The 19,711-nt window shown below is 43.9% G+C and overlaps 1 protein-coding gene across 2 annotated transcripts in view; it reads right to left on the bottom strand.

Annotated features, from left to right (window-relative positions):
- The window catches only part of ZWILCH (zwilch kinetochore protein), a 74,489-nt gene that overhangs the window by 3,932 nt on the left and 50,846 nt on the right, over positions 1-19,711 (bottom strand). For both annotated transcript variants that reach the window (XM_088452762.1, XM_088452763.1), the window contains exons 10-18: positions 16,082-16,137; positions 15,218-15,323; positions 14,793-14,872; positions 12,823-12,979; positions 12,452-12,480; positions 3,228-3,364; positions 2,456-2,551; positions 1,402-1,520; positions 1,015-1,120 (exon numbers count right to left, since the gene is read on the bottom strand). In XM_088452762.1, coding sequence (XP_088308888.1) covers positions 1,029-1,120; positions 1,402-1,520; positions 2,456-2,551; positions 3,228-3,364; positions 12,452-12,480; positions 12,823-12,979; positions 14,793-14,872; positions 15,218-15,323; positions 16,082-16,137 — 872 coding nt within the window. In that variant the 3' untranslated portion in view covers positions 1,015-1,028. The remainder of the gene's footprint in view (positions 1-1,014; positions 1,121-1,401; positions 1,521-2,455; positions 2,552-3,227; positions 3,365-12,451; positions 12,481-12,822; positions 12,980-14,792; positions 14,873-15,217; positions 15,324-16,081; positions 16,138-19,711) is intronic.

Genomic DNA, 19,711 nt, shown 5'->3' with positions numbered 1-19,711 from the left:
TTTCCTGGTAGCAGTTGACTGGAATTCAGTAGGAATCCAAGGATGTGGAAAACTTGCACCCAAACAGACCTAGCGCTCAATCCAAAGGCATGCCTACCATAGGTGCAAGAGGTGCAGCTGTTATGGGGTCCAGATCTTTGGGGGGCCCATCTTCCTTGTCAAAGTTACATGTGTTATATACATTTTTCACCATTGGGTGGTACATACTGGCCCTTGCAAACTTTTGCTATGGGGCCTTTAAATACCTAGTTACCCCCCTGGCTCAATTCACATATCTGTACAAAACAGTTGGCAAGCATTGTTCTGCAGAGACTTAACCAGCATGGCATAGAGCGGTCATACATTTCCCAATATAGATAGAGCAGAGAGACTATGTGAGGTGGCATATGATCACACTGTGTAGATGCCAAGCTGTGCTAATACACATGGCTATTGCTGTTTGAGCGAGAGGCACCACCTTTTGGCTGCTTCTGTAAAGAATAAACCCTCCCTCAAAAAAGTAGAACAAATTACTATGTTGTTGACATTCAATACATACATTATGGTTTTCCATAATCAACTCCAGCCTCCAAACGCTCATGATAATACTCCTTTAAAAAGGACCGCTTAACCACAGGCATGCACACTGTGTGTGTTGGCCTTGCCCGGGCACACACTGATGTCGGCAGGCCTGGCACTATCCACCATACACACAAAAGGTTTCAGAAGATTTCTTAGTACATATTTGAGAAAAGACTTTGATCATATGAAAGTGGTCTTACTAGACATGTGACATTTCATGTCAGCAACCTTACTGAAGAACAATGCCAGAAATAATGGTTACCACTAGCTAATAGATGAACTTTTTTGTCATTTATTCTGTAAACATGCAAGATGCAATTTTAAATTGGATGAACAAGTATTTTACATTTAATGGACCTATAAAAACTGCTGAACATCCCAAAATCTGTCACATAACTTCTCGTAAGTAAACCATTCTCAAGAAGACAGACCCACAACTTGTACTGTAAGTACCTGAGTTTCAGTGATCAGTAGAAGTGCACATGACTGCTGCTGACCTGTGCCTGGTAATAACGGATCTCCTCATTCTCCCCACTCATTGTCATGTCATCCTGTTCATCTACGGGTAACACAATATTATCATTACTGCTGCAACTTTACTGAAAACATTTTCAAATCAATTAACACTTTTTCATGTGAATGCAGCCTATGAATTTGCTAGGACCTAGTGATATCACAGAGTCTTGCAGCACTGGGAAGCTGAATTAAGTCTCAGTCCACAACTTAGCAGTATTTCATTTGTGCATCTTTTGATTTTCCTTGGCTATGCTGATCCTCCTGTCCTGTAGCTCTATCTGGTAAGAGGCAATCATGGCTTATCCAACAGGTTGGTTTCCATACCTGGCACATCAAAAGTTATATGGTCTACCGGAGGTCTGGGGCTCAGCTGCCATATAGTTTTAACTTCCTTCAGCCCATGTCCACTTTGGATCTCCACTCTCCATGTCTGTGGGTATGCACTGGAAGAAGAAACCAGGATATAACTCAGAATGTTTCCTTTTATTGTATAAATATATTTCAGCATTACAGAGAAACATTTTTATCAAGCATCAGCATTCAGTATACATTATGTAGAGACAGAGCAGGCTTCATAACTGTTGAAGATCTATTATATAACATACTGAATGTCAGTATAGCAGTTGGACACTAAAGCTGAGAGGAGGTCCTGCCCTTCTCACAGCTCTCAGTGACTGCATGGGGCAGAAGAAGGGCACAGAGGAGGGTGCCCAGGAAAGAAAAGTAAGAGGACAAGGTGCCAAGGCAGAGATGTGGGGTCCCAGAAGAGAAAGCAAGGTTGCAGTGAAGAGAGGAGGAGGGTCAAAGGAAAGGAGAGAAAATAAGGTTGCAGGGCAGAGAGTAGGGGTCCCAGGAGACAGAGGGGAGACAAGGTGGCAGGTAGGAAAGTAGTAGACACAGGAGAGAGAGGAGAAAGTACAAGGTGGTAGCCCAGAGAGGAGTCGTCCCAGGAGAGACAGGGGACAAGGTGGCAGAGCAGAGAGGAGTGGTCCCGGGACAGAGAGGAGTGGGGGACAAGGTGGGAGAAACAAATAATAAACAAAAGTACAACTCTTGCACAATAGGGAGAGAGGGGAGGAAGATGGGAATGAGTTGTAAAAGAGAGGGGGTAAAACAACCTGCACATAGCTAGTGACCCAGCGAATGACTGGTCTCCAAAATAATAGTCTTCTATAACCAGAATATTCAACCGAAAAGGAAACCTCTAATAGTAATCAAGTGAATACTACCATTTGTTGCATATAGTCACTATGACAAGGTTATATTTATATAAAAACATTTGACAATGAAAAGCATCTCCACACACACACACAGGCAGAATATAAGAAAGGACAAATAAAAATACATCACCACCACATTACAAAACACCAGGACTCACTTCTGATAGAAGCTGCTGATCACACTGGGCCGTATCAGGAGGTGGAACACATGCTGCTCATTCCACGGGTTCTCTTTGTAGTACTTTAAACAGATTCTGGCCAGGAAGAAAGAGATGAGCCTTCAGTGCCGGATTAGAAAATGTAATTAAATCAACATATGTTTGTGGGAGGGCTGTACTAAGCAGTGCATCCGCGATGCGTTACATCCACCTGTACCTAGAAATGCGTTTTACATCAAAGGACAAACTCTCCCGATAGAGATGCCCTTTGCGATGCCCCCGGACAGAGGGACTTCCGGGTTTAACAACCAGACGTCCCTCTGGCATCCTTAAGGCGCATGCGCAGAAGGTCACGGGCGGGATCTGATCAGATCCCTTTCAGGGTAAGTGTCCCAGTGAGAAATCCATAGGTTTCTATTGGATAATGCCACCTGAAGGTGGTGTTACCCACCTATCTGAGTGTTAAAGGGTAAGCTACCTGTTTAGTGGAGCTGTGGCTAATGATATATGCCCTGTACATACAGCAATTACCGTTTCTTTTACCTGCATCCTGTTCATACAGGCAATCTGTCTCTCTCAGTTACAAGTGACAATTGGAGAAAGAAAGATGTCTCCTCATTAGTGGTGTAGGTGGGGACATATTTAATTACAGACAGCTACTCTGTTAGAGATGTACTGTTAGAGATGGAGGGAATAGCACTTATTGCCACTTCAGTTGTGGCAGACTACAAGTAATTACACATTGATAGCCCCCTTTTGGCGATGGGCTTACTGTGTGAGGGGGAAGAGGTTCTCGTGCTCCAGGCTGAGGAAAGCATTGCAGTTTACAACCACCTCCAGCATGTGGTGCAGCTTCTTGATACGGTGCACTTGCTCCTGCAGATCCACCGATGTGCTGATGAAGTAATCCTGAGACAGAGACAGAACAGGATACATTTTAGTGCCAAGTTGTACAGATCTGTCCCCGATATACAATATCCCCTGCATGTTGGTAAAATCATTATTTCGATTCAACTCATTGGCAGATGCTCTTGATACCAGAGACAAATATACTCTGGTGTATTATAACCTGTTCTGTGGTTTGAAACCTTCTACAAAAATAAATGGTATATAAAAGGAGAAGGGGTGCAAAATATTGGGGTATACCATTTCAAGCTACTACTATACACTTACTGTACTGCATCAGTGTACTGTTGCTATAGTAACATACATGGACTATTCAGTGTAATATCATACCATGAAGGACATGAGCATTCAATGGCATATTACCAATGTCACAGTAATGGTATAAAGAGAAGGATCGAAAATTGAATTTTGTTCAGAAGAAACGATAACTAAAACGGCTGGCAACCGTTATAACCAATATTTCTGATATCTGAAGTTCCACAGAACCAATAAATTATCTATATCCTATCTGCATCTAAAGAAGCATTATCATCGCTCCTGTTATTAAACAGATAATGACGTATAAGAGATGCTCTGTTCAAAGTTAACACAAGCACATCATTTTTTTTTTTCATTAAATCATGTGAATTTTACGGAAAAGCTTGTAGTTATACAATAGTAACAAAAGCAATAGAAATAAAAGAGAAAATGACAATAAAAGAAACAAAGCAGTCATTATAAGTCGCGTTGTCTGACTGTACTTGGACTGGGCGATGCTGAAGGAATTGCTGAGCCTGAACGAGAGCTCTGAAGACAGCTCAAAGTTCCAGGACACTGATCGAAGACTGCTCTCCTGAGCTGTCCATCGACCCTAGGAGGACTGCTGGCAGGTCACAGCTCCCCACCCACGAAGACTGGCATTCATGGTAAGAAGGACCCAGACCAGAATCCAGCAGGACGACCCTTGTCCAAGTGGGAGATTTGGAGCCACCACGCAAGGGAGAGACGAACTTCCCGAGACAGGACAATTGTCTGCAGCTTGATCTGGAGATGGGATCCGTTCCAACGAGTCAGAATCTCCGCCTGAAGAGGCCAGGTGTGAAACTGCTTGTACTCCACCATGTCGAAGGTGGAGACCAGAGATCCCAGGATCTGCATGCAGGTGTGAATTGACACTCGGCGGTGTAGTAAGAACCCTCGAATACTGTCCTGTAGATCCCGAATCTTGTCCACTGGGAGAAACACTCTTTGTACCCGTGAGTCCAACAGAGCCCCCAGGTGGAGCATCTCCTGGGCCGGAGTCAGGCAGGACTTCTTCCAATTGATGACCCACCCATGCAAATGCAGAAGATCTATTGTGAGGCGAAGGTGCTCCCTGAGCATATCTGGAGATCTGGCTAGGATAAGAAGATCGTCCAGGTAAGGGAAAATTCTGATACCCTTGCGCCGCAAGTGAGCTGCCACGACTTTCGTGAACACACAAGGAGCCGTGGAAAGACCAAAGGGCAAAGACTGAAACTGGTAGTGCTCCTCCTTGACTGCAAACCAGAGGAAATGCTGGTGACTGAGTCAGATAGGCACATGAAAATAAGCATCCTGGATATCCAAAGAAGCCATGAAATCCCCCGGTTCCAAGGCCAAAATGATGGAGCGCAAAGACTCCATACAAAACTTGGGGACCTGCAAATACTTGTTGAGGAATTTGAGGATGAGAACTGGGCGGAAGGAGCTGCTCGGCTTCTGAACCAAGAAGAGATTGGCGTAGAAGCCAGAGCCACTTTGATCCTGAGGGACAGGAACTATTACCCTGGAGGTTAGTAGAGAGCAAATTGATTCCCGCAGCACTTTTGCTTTTCCCAAATATCCCGGAAGACCTGTGGTAAAAAAAAAACGTGCCGGTGGACGCCTCCTGAAAGTCAAGAGTGTAGCTCTGCGAGACTACACCGCGAACCCAGGTGTCAGACTTCGGAGAAAAGCAAAAGCCGGGCTCCCACACTGGGGTCCCCAAGGGATAGGCCCGCCCAGTCAATCGGTAGACTTGAGGGCTGGTTTGGCAGCCGGACGTTTGGTAATCCAGGACTGCTTGCTTCTGGGCTTGGAGGTCTTAGCGGAAGAATTCTGGGAACTTGAAAAGGACTGCCCCTTGGCCTTTCCTTGTGGGCAAAAGGAGCAAAAGGAGGACACCTGAGATCAAGGGGCTGCTGCTGAAGGTAGAAACGCTGTCTTGGAAGCCGCCACCGTGGCCACTATTTTATCCAATTCTGGCCCAAACAGAACAACACCGGAATAAGGAGGGGCCTTCATAAGAGTCAGCGCACCAGGAGCGCAGCCAGAGGGCCCTTCTGGCCAACACAGAAGATGCTGACACCTTGGTAGTTAAGATACCAGTGTCAATAGCCGCTTAATCCAGATAGGAAGCCGCCAGCTAGATATGCGCCACCAGAGGCAATAGCTGGTTGTCCGACGCAACGCCCTCCTCCAGTGAATGAGCCCAAGCGCCAATCGCCTTGGCAACCCATTCAGATGCCATGGCCAGAAGTGCAATAGAGAATAAATTCCTTTAAGGAAATTTTCCAACTTCCTGTCCGTCGTATCCTTGAGAGAAGCCGTATTGGAAATAGGAAAGGTAGAACTCGAGGAGACGGGCAATGTGCGTGTCCACAGAAAGAGGAGACTCCCATATGCTACGCTCCTCGGGAGGGAGCTGGTAAAAGGACGCAATGCGCTTGAAGACCTAAAACGCCTGTTAGGTGCCGTCCAAGCCTCCGCTAGTATTTCCTCAAGCGAATTCGAAGGAATTTGGGAGCACTTCTTAATTGGAATTATTTTAAATATTAAGATATAACCTTTAATAATATACCTTTAAAAAAATGGTTGGACATTCAACATGCAAACATAAAATTGAAATCCATATAAGAACGATCTCCTATATGAACGCAGTAACCTGCTGTGACAAATCAATAATTCGCAGCAGATATCAATAAAAATCCCATCATGTGATTAGCGAATTATTAAATCATTACTAATAATCATTGCACATTTGAAGCAATGTATTTATAAAAACACACAGTATCACTCTGCACATACAATTGAGCCAGCCTATTCAATAATTATATCCACAAGTAACTGCACTGTAAATTTGTCTGGATAGTGAAATGGTAACCTTCCAACATCTAATACCAGCTATCATTAACATCCAGATAATCATTGGTTGAAAAGTTACCCAGCCGGGATATATAGCATACAGTATATGTCTCCTCTCTGATCAGAATGCTTCAACCCAAAAATTTTACATATTGTTGCTGTGTACATTTGCACAATTTACATAAATTGTTATTGCATGCATATGTATATCAAAGGAAGTGTCATATGCAATAGTGCATTGGTAATGTTCCATATAATAAATGCAATTAATCCCTCCTCTCAAACAAGGGCTTAATAGCCTCTAAAAGTTATATACAGACAGCAGATAACTTTCCATTCCTTATGCATTCATAGGGTAGTTTAATAAGTCATATATTCAAATACTAATAAACAGATTAGATTGAATTTCTCTATGTACCCAGTAGCTATTTACCCTGTTTCTGCTGTCTCAACGTCATGTAGTCAGCGGACGAGAGAACAGGGCAAGACTGGTGGGACTTAAGGAAAGAGGAGGATCACTTCTGCTCTCAGTGCTCCATTGCCACAGTCCCCCCTGTTGTGCAGTACATTGCAGGGTAGTGTTGGGCAAAGCTCTGATGAGAGAGTGCTGAAGGTAGTGCAGAAAGTAAATAGACAGGCTGAGATACAGTCAGGTGCATAAATATTGGGACATTGACAGAATTTTCATATTTTGGCCTCTATTCACCACCACAATGGCTTTGAAATGAAACGAACAAGATGTGCTTTAACTGCAGACTTTCAGATTTAATTTGAGGGTAATTACATCCAAATCAGGTGAACGGTGTAGGAATTACAACGGTTTCTATATGTGCCTCCCACTTTTTTGGTGGTGAATAGAGGCCAAAATATGACAATTCTGTCAATGTCCCAATATTTATGCACCTGACTGTATATTGTTTAGCTTGCTGCTGGGCTGTTATCAGTGCAGATTCCTAGGGCTGCTGCTCAGTGCAGCATCTGTGTGTATGAGAGGCAAGTGCCTGTGGTTAAGGGGTCTAGTTACTAAGCAGTGTTAGGAGACAGAGTGAAAAGTGATAAGGTGCCAGCCAATCAGCTCCTAACTGCCATCACTGACTATTGGGAGCTGATTGGCTGGCACATTAACACTTTTCACTCTGTCTCCTAACACTGCTTAGTAAATAGACCCCTAAAGCTGGGTACACACAAAGATATATTAGCAGATCAATTGATCGGCCAATATATCTGCTGTCCGTCAGCCAGTGTGTACCTGCGACATGTCTGAACGATATCGCATTGGGCTGTGCTGCACAGCCAATGGACAGATATGTCTGCAGACATATCTGTCCATCGGCAAATGTGTACGGGCGTTCTGCAGACCACCTGTACACATACAGCGGCAGCCTCGGGGAGGCGGGCGGGAAACGCCCCCGACCCGCGGGCAGAAGCAGATGATAGCCGTTCAGTGTGTATGAACAACCATGATCTGCAGATATATCTGTATAGTGTGTACCCAGCACTAGGCAGCAGGAATCTCCTTCCACGCTGCATATCAGGAAGGTGCCTAGCCATCAGCACGTAACCTCGTGGATGACGTACGTCTCGCCGGGGGGCGGGGCTTGATCACATCAGAGTCAACTCTGATGTGATCTAGGGGTGCGCAATAGGGAACAGTGCACTGAATGTAGGGGCCACACAAATTTAACAATGAGTCGGGCACAGGGGGAGTTAACCCCTTTCACAGCTATAGCAATGAAAAATAGAGAGAGACAATAGTGTGAAAAATAAGAACAAGCACACAGTCACATTCAATGCAGTATAATAGACAGATAATGCTCAACAATCCAACCCCAGTCGGCTGAAAGGAGCTAGGACTGTATAACCTGACCTGAGGAGAGGTATAGAGTAGATAGGAGCCAAACCTCTGCTCGGCATCTCTGAAGGAGGAGAGAGGAGGAGAAAGCCCTGTGGTGGGAAGCCTCTGTTTGGGAACACACCTAGGGCCGGGGGAGGGGCTAAGGGGGAGAGCCTACCTCCCCCTGCTGACATAGATCGCCCAGGGCAATGGTAGCCTTCCCGCTGGCACTCACTATAATGCCATTATGGCGCCAGCGCTGCAGACCCCCTGCTGCCTTCAAATGCCCTGGTGGTCTAGTGGGGATGCGGGCGTCCCAGCCACCCCGCGGTGGTCTCTCTCCATGACCAAGCCACGAGCGGCGAAACGCGCATCGGACTTTCGACAGCAAGGGTTCCTGTGGCTGCGCAGCACGGGAAACCCCTACATACAGTTTGTATCCCCATCTTTTAATTATTGATACACATTTTATCATGAATATCGGCTATCACCGCCAGTAATAGATTTAAGGTGGTCAGGATTTCCGTTTTTTTTGCCTGTCGCATGGCTAATTACCCAGTAATATGCAGGGTCTATGTATGCTATTAAAGGCAGGCTTTGGATGTAAGCGGTTTTCATAGTTTGCACGATTTATGTATATGGACTTTGCGGTCATTTACCTAAATGAAATGCATCAGATATGAGAATTTGTCTATATTGGCTAGTATTTGATAATTCTATTTCTAAATGTTTTCATATAATAGCAGCCTAAAGTTTGTCATAACAGACATGCAATGAATTTTTGTTGACTACTTATTATTTTGAACGAATCAACTACTTATTTATGAAAACTGCTATACTCTATTAAAGTCACATTGCTGTTTTTCATCAGTTTAACTTAAAGAATTATCTATGTTGAGGATTAACCATAGTTATTAAGGTGTCTTGTGCACTTAATATGAATATCATGTACTTTTACCATTTGTTCTAACAATGGTGATTTGATTTACATATATCTTCAAAGAGAAAATTGTATCAGCTATTATCTACAGGTGTATGTGTATAGAGTGAAGGGTACTAATCTGACAGTGGTTTTTCCAGCTGTACACACACAACACACACACAATAGTATTAATACCTTCTTTTTGACACAACAGTACTACTTATACCTAAGAATTGATACATAATGAATGTATCTCTGAGGAGACATGAAGTGGAATAGAACGCCATCAGGCCAGTAACACTGTATGAACAGATAGTTACAATATTCCCACTAGTATTGCTAGGATAGACTGTGTCTTATCTACTCTGCCTCCTTTTTACAACTAGGTATCAGATTAGATAATGGGCATGACTGAATTGTATCACCATTTTAGCAATATCTAAATAGAAATTGGTTTATAATGAATATGTAAAGACCAGAAGTTATCTGACAAACCACAAATTTAATACTGTCTGTGTATCTCTCTATTAACTGCTGATTTTCTAAGGGCAACCTGCTTTTTAAGAGATCTCTCACTCCTCATAGATAGCCTATATGCATAGGTGGGGAGCAGCAGAATCCAATCTAGCAGTTTCTCTGCCCTGACCATCCTTACCTAACACTTTTTGACTATAATTATTCTTGATCATGGGGACAAACGATTATTAGCTATGTAGGCTTTATGTGCAATTGTATCAGTTCTAATATCTCGCCTTGTGTGTATAGAACAGGGTACGCATACCTTCTAATAATAACATGTACTACTCTTATTAAGGATACTTGTTAGATGTACCTTGATCATTATTATTATTATTTTTCTTGAGTAACATACAATTGTTATTTATTACATATGGTTAGATAACCTCTGCCTACTTATTTATATCCTTGTTTAAATCAGAGAGTATTGTGTATTTATTTATGGGAGAAGTGTGTCTTGTATATATTATATTTATTTTGCCTGATTGTGAGGGAATTTATTTTAAAATTATGTAATAAAAGTTAAATTTACTTAACATCTAATTATTAACAACAATATGAGAGTGCTCACATCACAGAGTTTCTTTCTTTTTTTCTTTATCCTAAAACCATAATACTGTACTCTAGTGAGCACCACCGCTATCAAGATAATCATCCAGCAATTGCTTTATATCAAGTGATAAGCGGACTGATATCGTTTTTCTATTTCTTTAATAATTTTTGACTTAGATATGACCTGTGCGACAATTTTCCCCTCTGTTCCCCTCCCTCTTTTTTACGATTTAAAAATACTCTCAGAATAAATCTGCCCTACAGGAGGAGACGCCATATAAAACTCAAATATTGTCAGAAATAAGCATGCTCAGCTCTGTGTAGGACTGATTAAACCACAGGGGTGCAAAACCAATAGGGCCTGACATAGTCAGGAAGCCAACCCAGAGGAGAGACCTTCTAGAGAGCAAAACCTGTAAGAGTAAGAGAGGAGCCAACCTGCCCGGCCAGAAAGCCCATCAAAGTGGAATCCTCTCGGGACGACACCCAGCCCGTGAGATGTGGAAGCTAAGTGGTCATGTAATATAAATGGAGATTAGGGAGGGCCAATCCCCAGAGGGCTTAGATTTAGTCAAAACTCAAAGGGCAACACATGCCCATCTTCACCCCAGACAATTGATGAGACTGTACTATCAATAGAGGTACCGTATATACTCAAGTATAAGCCGAGTTTTTCAGCACATTTTTTGTGCTGAAAAAGTACCCCCTCGGCTTATACTCGAGTGAAGTGTAGCGCTGACCGGACGGAGTTCGGTCAGCGCTACACACTGCCAAACACACAGCCGCCGGAGCTGGCAGCTGCGTGTTTGCTGTAATCAGCAGCCGCTGAGAGTCTGTCAGACTCTCAGCGGCTGCTGCTGCTCCCACTGCGGGAGCCATCTTCCGGCTCCCGCAGTGGGTAATGGGAGGGACGTTATGAGTAATGACGTCTCTCCCATACAAAGCGGCCGGAGGAGCTGATAGCGGCGGGACCAGGAGTGGGAGTTTCAGGTGATTTTTTTTTTTACTTTTATTCTTATTACCGTATGTCTCTCTCTACTGGGGGGGGGGGACTACAGGGGGCACTAAAAGGGGTTATTACCACTGGGGGAACTACCAGGGGGGGGGGATTACTACAGGGGGCACTAAAAGGGGGGATTACCACTGGGGGTACTACCAGGGGGGGATTACTACATGGGGCACTAAAAGGGGTTATTACCACTGGGGGAACTACCAGGGGGGGGATTACTACAGGAGGAACTACCAGGGGGGGGATTAATACAGGGGGCACTACCAGGGGGGGATTAATACAGGGGGCACTAAAAGGGGGGGGGGGGGATTACTACTGGAGGCACTGAAAGGGGGTATTACCACTGGGGGCACTACCAGGGGGGGATTACTACTGGAGGCACTGAAAGGGGGTATTACCACTGGGGGCACTACCAGGAGGGATTACTACTGGGGGCACAACCAGGGGGAATTACTACTGGGGGCACAACCAGGGGGAATTACTACTGGGGGCACAACCAGGGGGAATTACTACTGGGGGCACAACCAGGAAGAATTACTACTGGGGGCACAACCAGGAAGAATTACTACTGGGGGCACAACCAGGAAGAATTACTACTGGGGGCACAACCAGGAAGAATTACTACTGGGGGCACAACCAGGAAGAATTACTACTGGGGGCACAACCAGGAAGAATTACTACTGGGGGCACAACCAGGGGGAATTACTACTGGGGGCACAACCAGGGGGAATTACTACTGGGGGCACAACCAGGGGGAATTACTACTGGGGGCACAACCAGGGGGAATTACTACTGGGGGCACAACCAGGGGGAATTACTACTGGGGGCACAACCAGGGGGAATTACTACTGGGGGCACAACCAGGGGGAATTACTACTGGGGGCACAACCAGGGGGAATTACTACTGGGGGCACAACCAGCTGCTGCCATTTCCCACCCTAGGCTTATACTCGAGTCAATAAGTTTTCCCAGTTTTCTGTGGTGAAAGTAGGTACCACGGCTTATATTCGGGTCGACTTATACTCGAGTATATACGGTAAATACTTTCTTGGGAATATAGGTTGGAGTGTGCTGGAGAAGGCACAAGCACATATTCTACCATTTTCTGTGATACAATATTTGCTCCCAACTTACCAGGTAATTAAAAGTCGCAAGTTCACGACCTGTGGAAACAAAGACTCCATTAAATTAAGCAAACATCTGCTCCCAAAATACTGTTCATAGAACATCTAAAGTTTCCTGTTGGCAAAGAATGTAATCACTAACACCCCCTGAAAATATATACAGTAAAAGATGTATGTCAGTATTTTACAAATATGCTTGCAGGAAAAACCTAAACACACATTGTAATGATAGCTGAAATTGTCTCCCAGTAGTTATGATTTGGCAGAACACACAATAAATCTTGCTATATTTAGAATAACAAAGCCACACACTAATGTCTAATATCAAATCTGTATATGCTTTAGAAATATGGATAATGTGAGGGTGCGGTTGGTGCTAACCTATAAAGCAGTTCATATAATCTTTCTTCATCTTGTCCAGACCAATCTCTAGCAGCATGCGGATGGGAGTAATGCCCGAAAGGGAGATGCTCTGCATGTTTCCATGGTAGGATTGTTGAATTAACTTGCTCAGGGTACTGTTGCTCCCACGATGGATCTAGATTAACCGACAAATTAAACAGAAGTAAAGAGCAGGATGGTACAAACTTTTGTTAGCAAGGTGTACAAATGTACTATAGTGAAAGGTGTTCCTAACATATGGTAAATGGTTCAGATCATTTTGAAAAAAGCTTATTTGATCTACGGTCTTTTTCATCCTATATGGGGGACACTGCACTGTGGGACTTCCCAAAGCAAGCCTCAAGAGTGGGGTGGGTGTCACGCACCGGGCAAGCCGTGCACAAAACAGACACCCAAAACTGGCATCAGGGGCCACAAAGTGTGAAAAGTGTAGGCACAAAGTGAGGAACCTGGAGGAGAAAAAAAAAAAAAAAAAAAAGGACTGTCCCGAAGGACAAAGGAGCCGTCCGGCACAGCTGCACAAACGACGCACCCTGCCACGATGTCCAAGTAGTACTCACGGCCTGAGCAAAATGCACCCGGAGAGGTTACCCAAAGAGACATAAGCACACGGAATAGCAGAAGTGATGCAGGCCTGTTTTTATGTATATATATAAATATAATATATATGTGTATATTATAAATACATGATATACTGTATATACACAGAGACATACACACACATATAAATGAGTGCTGGCAGCTGTGTACTATAAGTTGAGCAGTCCCCCCAAAAATTAATCGGTAACTGTCCCCAAGAGCAGGTACATTATAAGATCAGCGACGGGATCTCTGAACAGCCCAGCACAGCGTAAGGTAGGCTATGGCCATCACATACCGACCTGCTGCCGACTAACACAACTTACCAAGCATGGCTGGTATCCCAGAGGTCTGCTCCAGTTCCCTTCAACTCTTTCCACCACCCAAACACTACCCCACAGTAGACAGTGGTGGGGGCCCTTTTAAAACGGCACCCTCCTTATAGCCATGGAAAGCCAGGGTGCTACAGCAGGCAGGGTATCAGCGATTCTAATGTCCTCCATTTTTTTTTTTGAGAATGCCCTTTCTGTACAAAGTGGACTGATGCAGCCTGGACAATCATTATTGGATGATGCGAGCATACACAGGGGAAAGTACTAGTTACAGCTACATGTCTGGTTGTGGACCCAGCACATTGCTGCCAAAAACTGCTGCTCTGCTGTCTGAGCTACTGTGGCTGCTGTTAAAGAAACAGCACGAATGGGTTCAGGAAGTTTCTGGAGGCTGAGGCTGTGGTAACCGGAGCCTGCTGAAAGAGCCGCACTGTCCACTCCCCAGCCGCCGAGCGCTACCTCTGTAAGCTGTGGTGGCCGGAACATGAAATGAATCCTGAGGAGCAGGCTCCAGTTTGGTGAATGAGCTGCCCTGCCGCCCAGTCACCCAGCGCTACCTCCGTAGACTGTGGAGGCCATATCATGAAAGCTGCGGCTACAGGGAGTGGCGATGCAGTTGCAGCTACACTGGGGGGGGTCTTGATAAAGATACGGCCCTAGGGCACCTGCCAGTTTTTGGTGACCCTCTGCCGACGCCAGAAGCAGACTGCGGCTAGAGAGACAGATGTTGGCTGCTGGTGCGGTCATAATGCCCGCTCTTCTGCAATGTCTGTTCCCAAAAGGGGATTCAGGCACCCTAAAGAACAAAATAAAGACTAAAAAAAGGAAAAGAATTCTCCTAGCTCCAAATCCTTGTTCCTCTCTTGCAGGCATGAAATAAAAAATGGAGTTGCTGCAGCAGGTGGGAGGGCTTAGAGGGTTTTTCTTTAGTTCCAACAGTTTTAACTACTTAGTGCCTACTCCTCAGCCTGCAGTGTCCCCCAGATAGGATAAAAGAGGAATATAGGTTACAAATGTAAAGTTTTGCAGCGATCTTACCCAAGGGTGCACCTCTCCGTATCTCAGCGACTGTATGATAAGAGAGAAGCAGTTTGTGACATCTTGATAAGAGGAGACACCTACATAACACAAATCAGAGAGAATATTTTACTGTCATCAGTGCACTCTGCGGGGCTGAAGTGGTAAGGTAATAGCGCAACACTGTATACTGCACAGTGTGAATGTTTAGATTGCATAGGAGATCAGTCAAAGAACACTCGTGCACATAATGGTTGGTTTGATGGACTTGTAAAAGTGTTACACTACTAAGAAAATCACAGTTAAGTGGTCAAGGCAAATAAATACTATGATCTAACAACACTTCAGAAAATAATTCTGAAATATTTCTTCACTTGTGTATTACACATATACTGTGATACAATTATTGTAGCTTGAAGCCGTTAGATGTATGTGAGAGGACTTACTTTTTCTCATCTTGCACCACAGCATCTCGGCAAAGTCCAGATCCCCACGCTCTGTGATATAGGACTGGATGGAGCTGTCCACTGCTGCAGTGTCACTCTTTACTTTCTAGGGTGTAATGAGCAGTGTAAGCCTCTGAATAATACTAGTCAACTTAGGACATCCACCTTAGACCCAGTCATTATGCACTGCAGTACACAATCACACGGACTATGAATGGCAACTAAGCCTGGCAATAAAGTGTAAATACTGGATTGTTTTGGCTGTAACTTGTGTGGCCTGAATAAGAGCAGCTGGGTTTACAGCACTGACAGCGTTAACAGGCTCCGTGCTACATTTAAATGGCTTAGTCACCTGTTTAGGAGCAATACATATGAAGCATGCCTAAAAGAAATTAAGTGTCCACATCCATCATGTGTGTAGCGAGACTTGGGCATACATAATACATGAGCAGAACAGAATGACTGGGAAATTATTTTATCGAAGCTGTTTGGATACCCTTCAAGCCTCAGGAGTAAATCCTCAGCAGTCTACAAGCAACAGACCTCGACATTAAACTATGTCCCCTCGGGCCCGCTTGTTGTTTCGTGGCTTTCTATCAATTTTTATTTAGGTTTCCTTTTTTATTTTATGCACCTTCGGGCACAGCAGCTGAATTGTGCAATCGGAATGTGCATCACTCAGTGTAATTGCCATGTTTAATAATTGCAATATTACTCCTGAGTATTACCTACAACATGCAGCCAGGAGAGGAACAGCTTTATGGTGACCTTGTCACAACAGGGACCCTTTCACTGCCACAGCTGAGCACTAACAGCTAGCTTTCCCTAAGTAGCCTGTAAATCGTTCATAACATGTATGCTCACCTCTGCTTCTTTCTTAGGCGCTGGATTATTAACACCATCAAGCTTATTCTTTAGTTCTGGGAACAAAACAAATTGGAAAAAAATAAGACACACATATACAGTATATATATTTTTACATTTTTGGGGTACAGATTAAAGAGTAAGATTTTTGTAGAACTCCCTCTCTATCAAGTCTGGTTCCTCCTGATAGCAGAGACAGGGGATTGTTCCTACCTCTCTACCCCAGCCCCCTGTTAACTGAAGCCAGAAGCAGCTGTGTACTTTCAGCCCTCCAAGCCTCTAATATGGAGCACAATAGAAGTGGTCTACTAAGCTCTGTATGGAGACCTTGTGGCATGGAGAACAAGCTATTGTTCAACATCATTTCATAAAAGGTTGACTGTCCCTAATGTTCCTCCCATGATCTTAAACAAATTTGAAATAGGTTTATTTCTAAAACTCTGGTTTATATAAATATTTGGAAGTCAATAAAAATGTGGAATTTAAGATTTGTTGGCCCTTTAAAGACATTTTTCAAGCAAATCACTATATAAAAAGTAATTTTCCATTCAGGACATGTTCTAACATTTAGGGGTTTATTTACTAAGCGGCAACTTGTTCAAGCCTGAAATTTAAAAAGGCAATAGCAAAACAAAAACTAGGTGTTTTGCTATTAAAATCATTGCCCTTTTAAATTGTATATAGAGATAATGATCATGGGAAGAAGTAGTGACTGAATAGCTCCTAGGATAGCCTGGCAGCTGAACGTATCACTTGGAATTAGCGCTGCAAAGAAGCGCTTTGGTGGGGGACCCAAGAGGTAAAGAAAGTACCCCCCCACCTGACAATAACTACCACTCAGTGATCTGCAGTGGAAGCCAGCCACTACTCCCAAAAGAACAGCAAATGATCCTCCACCACCCCAGAATAATCCAGGAGGGGAGAGTCTCTCATGCAGATTCTTTGCCTTCTTCTTGGCTCACCTGAAAAAAACTGTAGTCTGGTTTCCCTAGTTTGATTAGAGACCCAAAACAAATGAAAATGCTGAACAGAAACTCTAAACGAATTAACTGGTAATAAGGAACTTTTCCTTCCTTGATCCTATTCCGAACAGGATTGATCCAGCAAACAGGAGTGTTGCTGGACCCTTACTAGACTCAGCATAGGCTTCCCAATGTTTTAACCCAAGTGTGTGCTTAGTTGTAATGGCTAACGCTGACTTTCTAGACTGAGAGCTGCATGCATTACAGTGTCCGCTAAATGCGTTAAGGCATTCTCTGGCTTGATCCAAGACAGGTAAATGATCAGCTCTGGGAACTCCTGATTATAATCCTCAGACAGTTGTTCTGACCAACACTGGGCGGAGAGTGGCCCCTACCGACACAACAATTTACTTTAGCAAACTTTCACATCTCCTATCCATACTGTCCTTTAGAAGTGCTGCGTTGGGAATGTGATAATAGTGTATTTAGATAATGAGCTTATAGGAATGTCCACACGCGGTGGGCTTTCCCATTTGTCCAAAGCCTCCTTAGAGAAATTAAACTTTAAATATCTGGAAGCATCTATCAGGCTTTGGCCAAGCTTCCTCTAAAAACTGTCATGTTAGATATATATGGAAAGTGGAGCCATAGTAAGATGGAGCAGCCATGGCCTCACTGTCCTTTTGAAGTTTTCTGTGAAAACTATTGTTATAATAAAAACAACATCAAGAATAAAATAAAGAATAAAACAACTTTGCTGCAAAGGGAACAAATATGAAAGGGAGTTTGTACTGGAAGCTCATGTGCTATGTAGAGGGTAGGTTTAGTTTACAAAAGTTCTAGTTTAAAGATGTGCTCACTCCTCAAGGCATCCTTTACATCAGGGGGTAGGCAGCACTTGGCACAAGGGGGCACTTGAGGGTGTTCAGAGTGGTACCCCCTGGGTCAGACCCTCTCTCTTACCAGATGCATTGCTCCTCCCCTCCTTCCATCACAGAGATGAACATTTTGGGGCACTAGACTCTGGCTAAATAGAAGCACCCAAGCGTGGCCCGCATACCCAAGCAAAGCTTGGGTATCTGGTGAGTGAACCCAGCCACATTGTCCTGCTCACATTCAAATAACGGTGCAAAATTCTGAAGCATGTATTTGCTTCCAGACTACACATTACCGACCTAACATGAGCAAACAATGTTAAAAAAGGGAAGCTGCTAACATTGGCAGTAAGCATTCAATACTTTTATAATGTTTGTTAATGTTGTAATAGTGGTGGAACTTCCACACTGTATTTACATTTGCTGCACTGGGTGCAAACTATTGTTCTCTGTGATCAGTCATTTCAAGATGCGTAAATGCCGATTGAGGTGACCTTTGATGGGGTTACTGACAAGAAATCTGCTGTATGTGGGAAAATATATGCCTCCATGATCAGAACTTTAATCTGAAATATATATTCAATTTCAATGAGCCAATACCTTAAATAAACATATCTGTGAATACTGAGCCTAATTTATATGAAAACTCGATGGTTTGCGTAAAATTCTGATGGTGGCCTATTGGCGCATACGCAGGATCTGTACTAAGTATGTGCCGATCAGTGTCTGCGAGATTGCATGACATGACTCAACACGCCCCAGTTTTGTTGGCGTGTACAGGCAAGGGTCTGTGTCTTCCGACGCAGAGGAGTTCCAGCGGCCATTAGCAGTAAGCTTAGACTTACTCAGATGGCCGATGGCTGCCTGAAGGTGATCCAATGCCGACATCTACAGATGCAGCACTCGGATCTGCAATGCAGACAGTGGGCGTCTTTAGTCTCCTGCAGCATTAGCATTTTTCGCAGCGATGCAAATAGCATACAACTTTCAGTCAGGTCCATTATCAGCAAGTCAACTTGTATTTCATGTACTGGCTGCTTATTTGTTAATCGGACAAGTTAAATTTGATACAATCCCCTGAACACGATATTTCCAGGAGATTGTAAGCGTTTGGGAACAGAGTTATGCAGGTGACTGAGGACACCACACATACTGTAGCTAGAGGCACTGTGCAGGAAGGCTGGCCACTCACGAAAGTGAGATCATGGTCAGGAAAATGAATGACCAAAAGAAAAAAGTAGCCTTAGGTGGAAAATAAATATTTTCAAGGTTTAAGAAAGGTCTTCACCCTTCAATAGGTACATTTAGTACAAATAGACCGTTCAGAAAAGCACACAAAGCGACTTAGCCCTTGCCAAAAAATTTACTTCTAGACTAAATGATGTACTATTACGACATCAAATCTGGCCATATACCAGGAGAATTTTTTTTTTTCTTGGGGTCTGTTGTTTCTGAAATGAGTAAATAAATTTTAAGAGATATGGTAGACTTACCTTTGTTAACTCTTTCTTCGAGGTCCATAGGGTCCACAGGAACTACCTTGGGGTATGTGGTTGGAGTGATCCAGGCACCAAACAGTCAAAGCTTTAGCTCCCAGAATGCCCGAAACCATAGAGGACAAACAAAGAGTCTGACTTCTGTAAAGAAATGGTACGGTCAACATAAATCCTGAGAGCACGTACCACATCCAAAAGGTGGCCTCACCAACCGAGAGATCTGGGGAATTCAAGGCCGGCACTATAATTTCCTCATTAATGTGGAAACTAGATACCACCTTAGGTAGGAAACCAGGG

This window comes from Taudactylus pleione, unplaced genomic scaffold, assembly GCF_031769625.1.
Source record: "Taudactylus pleione unplaced genomic scaffold, aTauple2 ptg000556l, whole genome shotgun sequence".
Lineage (NCBI taxonomy): Eukaryota > Metazoa > Chordata > Amphibia > Anura > Myobatrachidae > Taudactylus > Taudactylus pleione.
The sequence above is the reverse complement of the archived record's forward strand: the minus strand, read 5'-3'. Positions and strand labels throughout refer to the sequence as shown.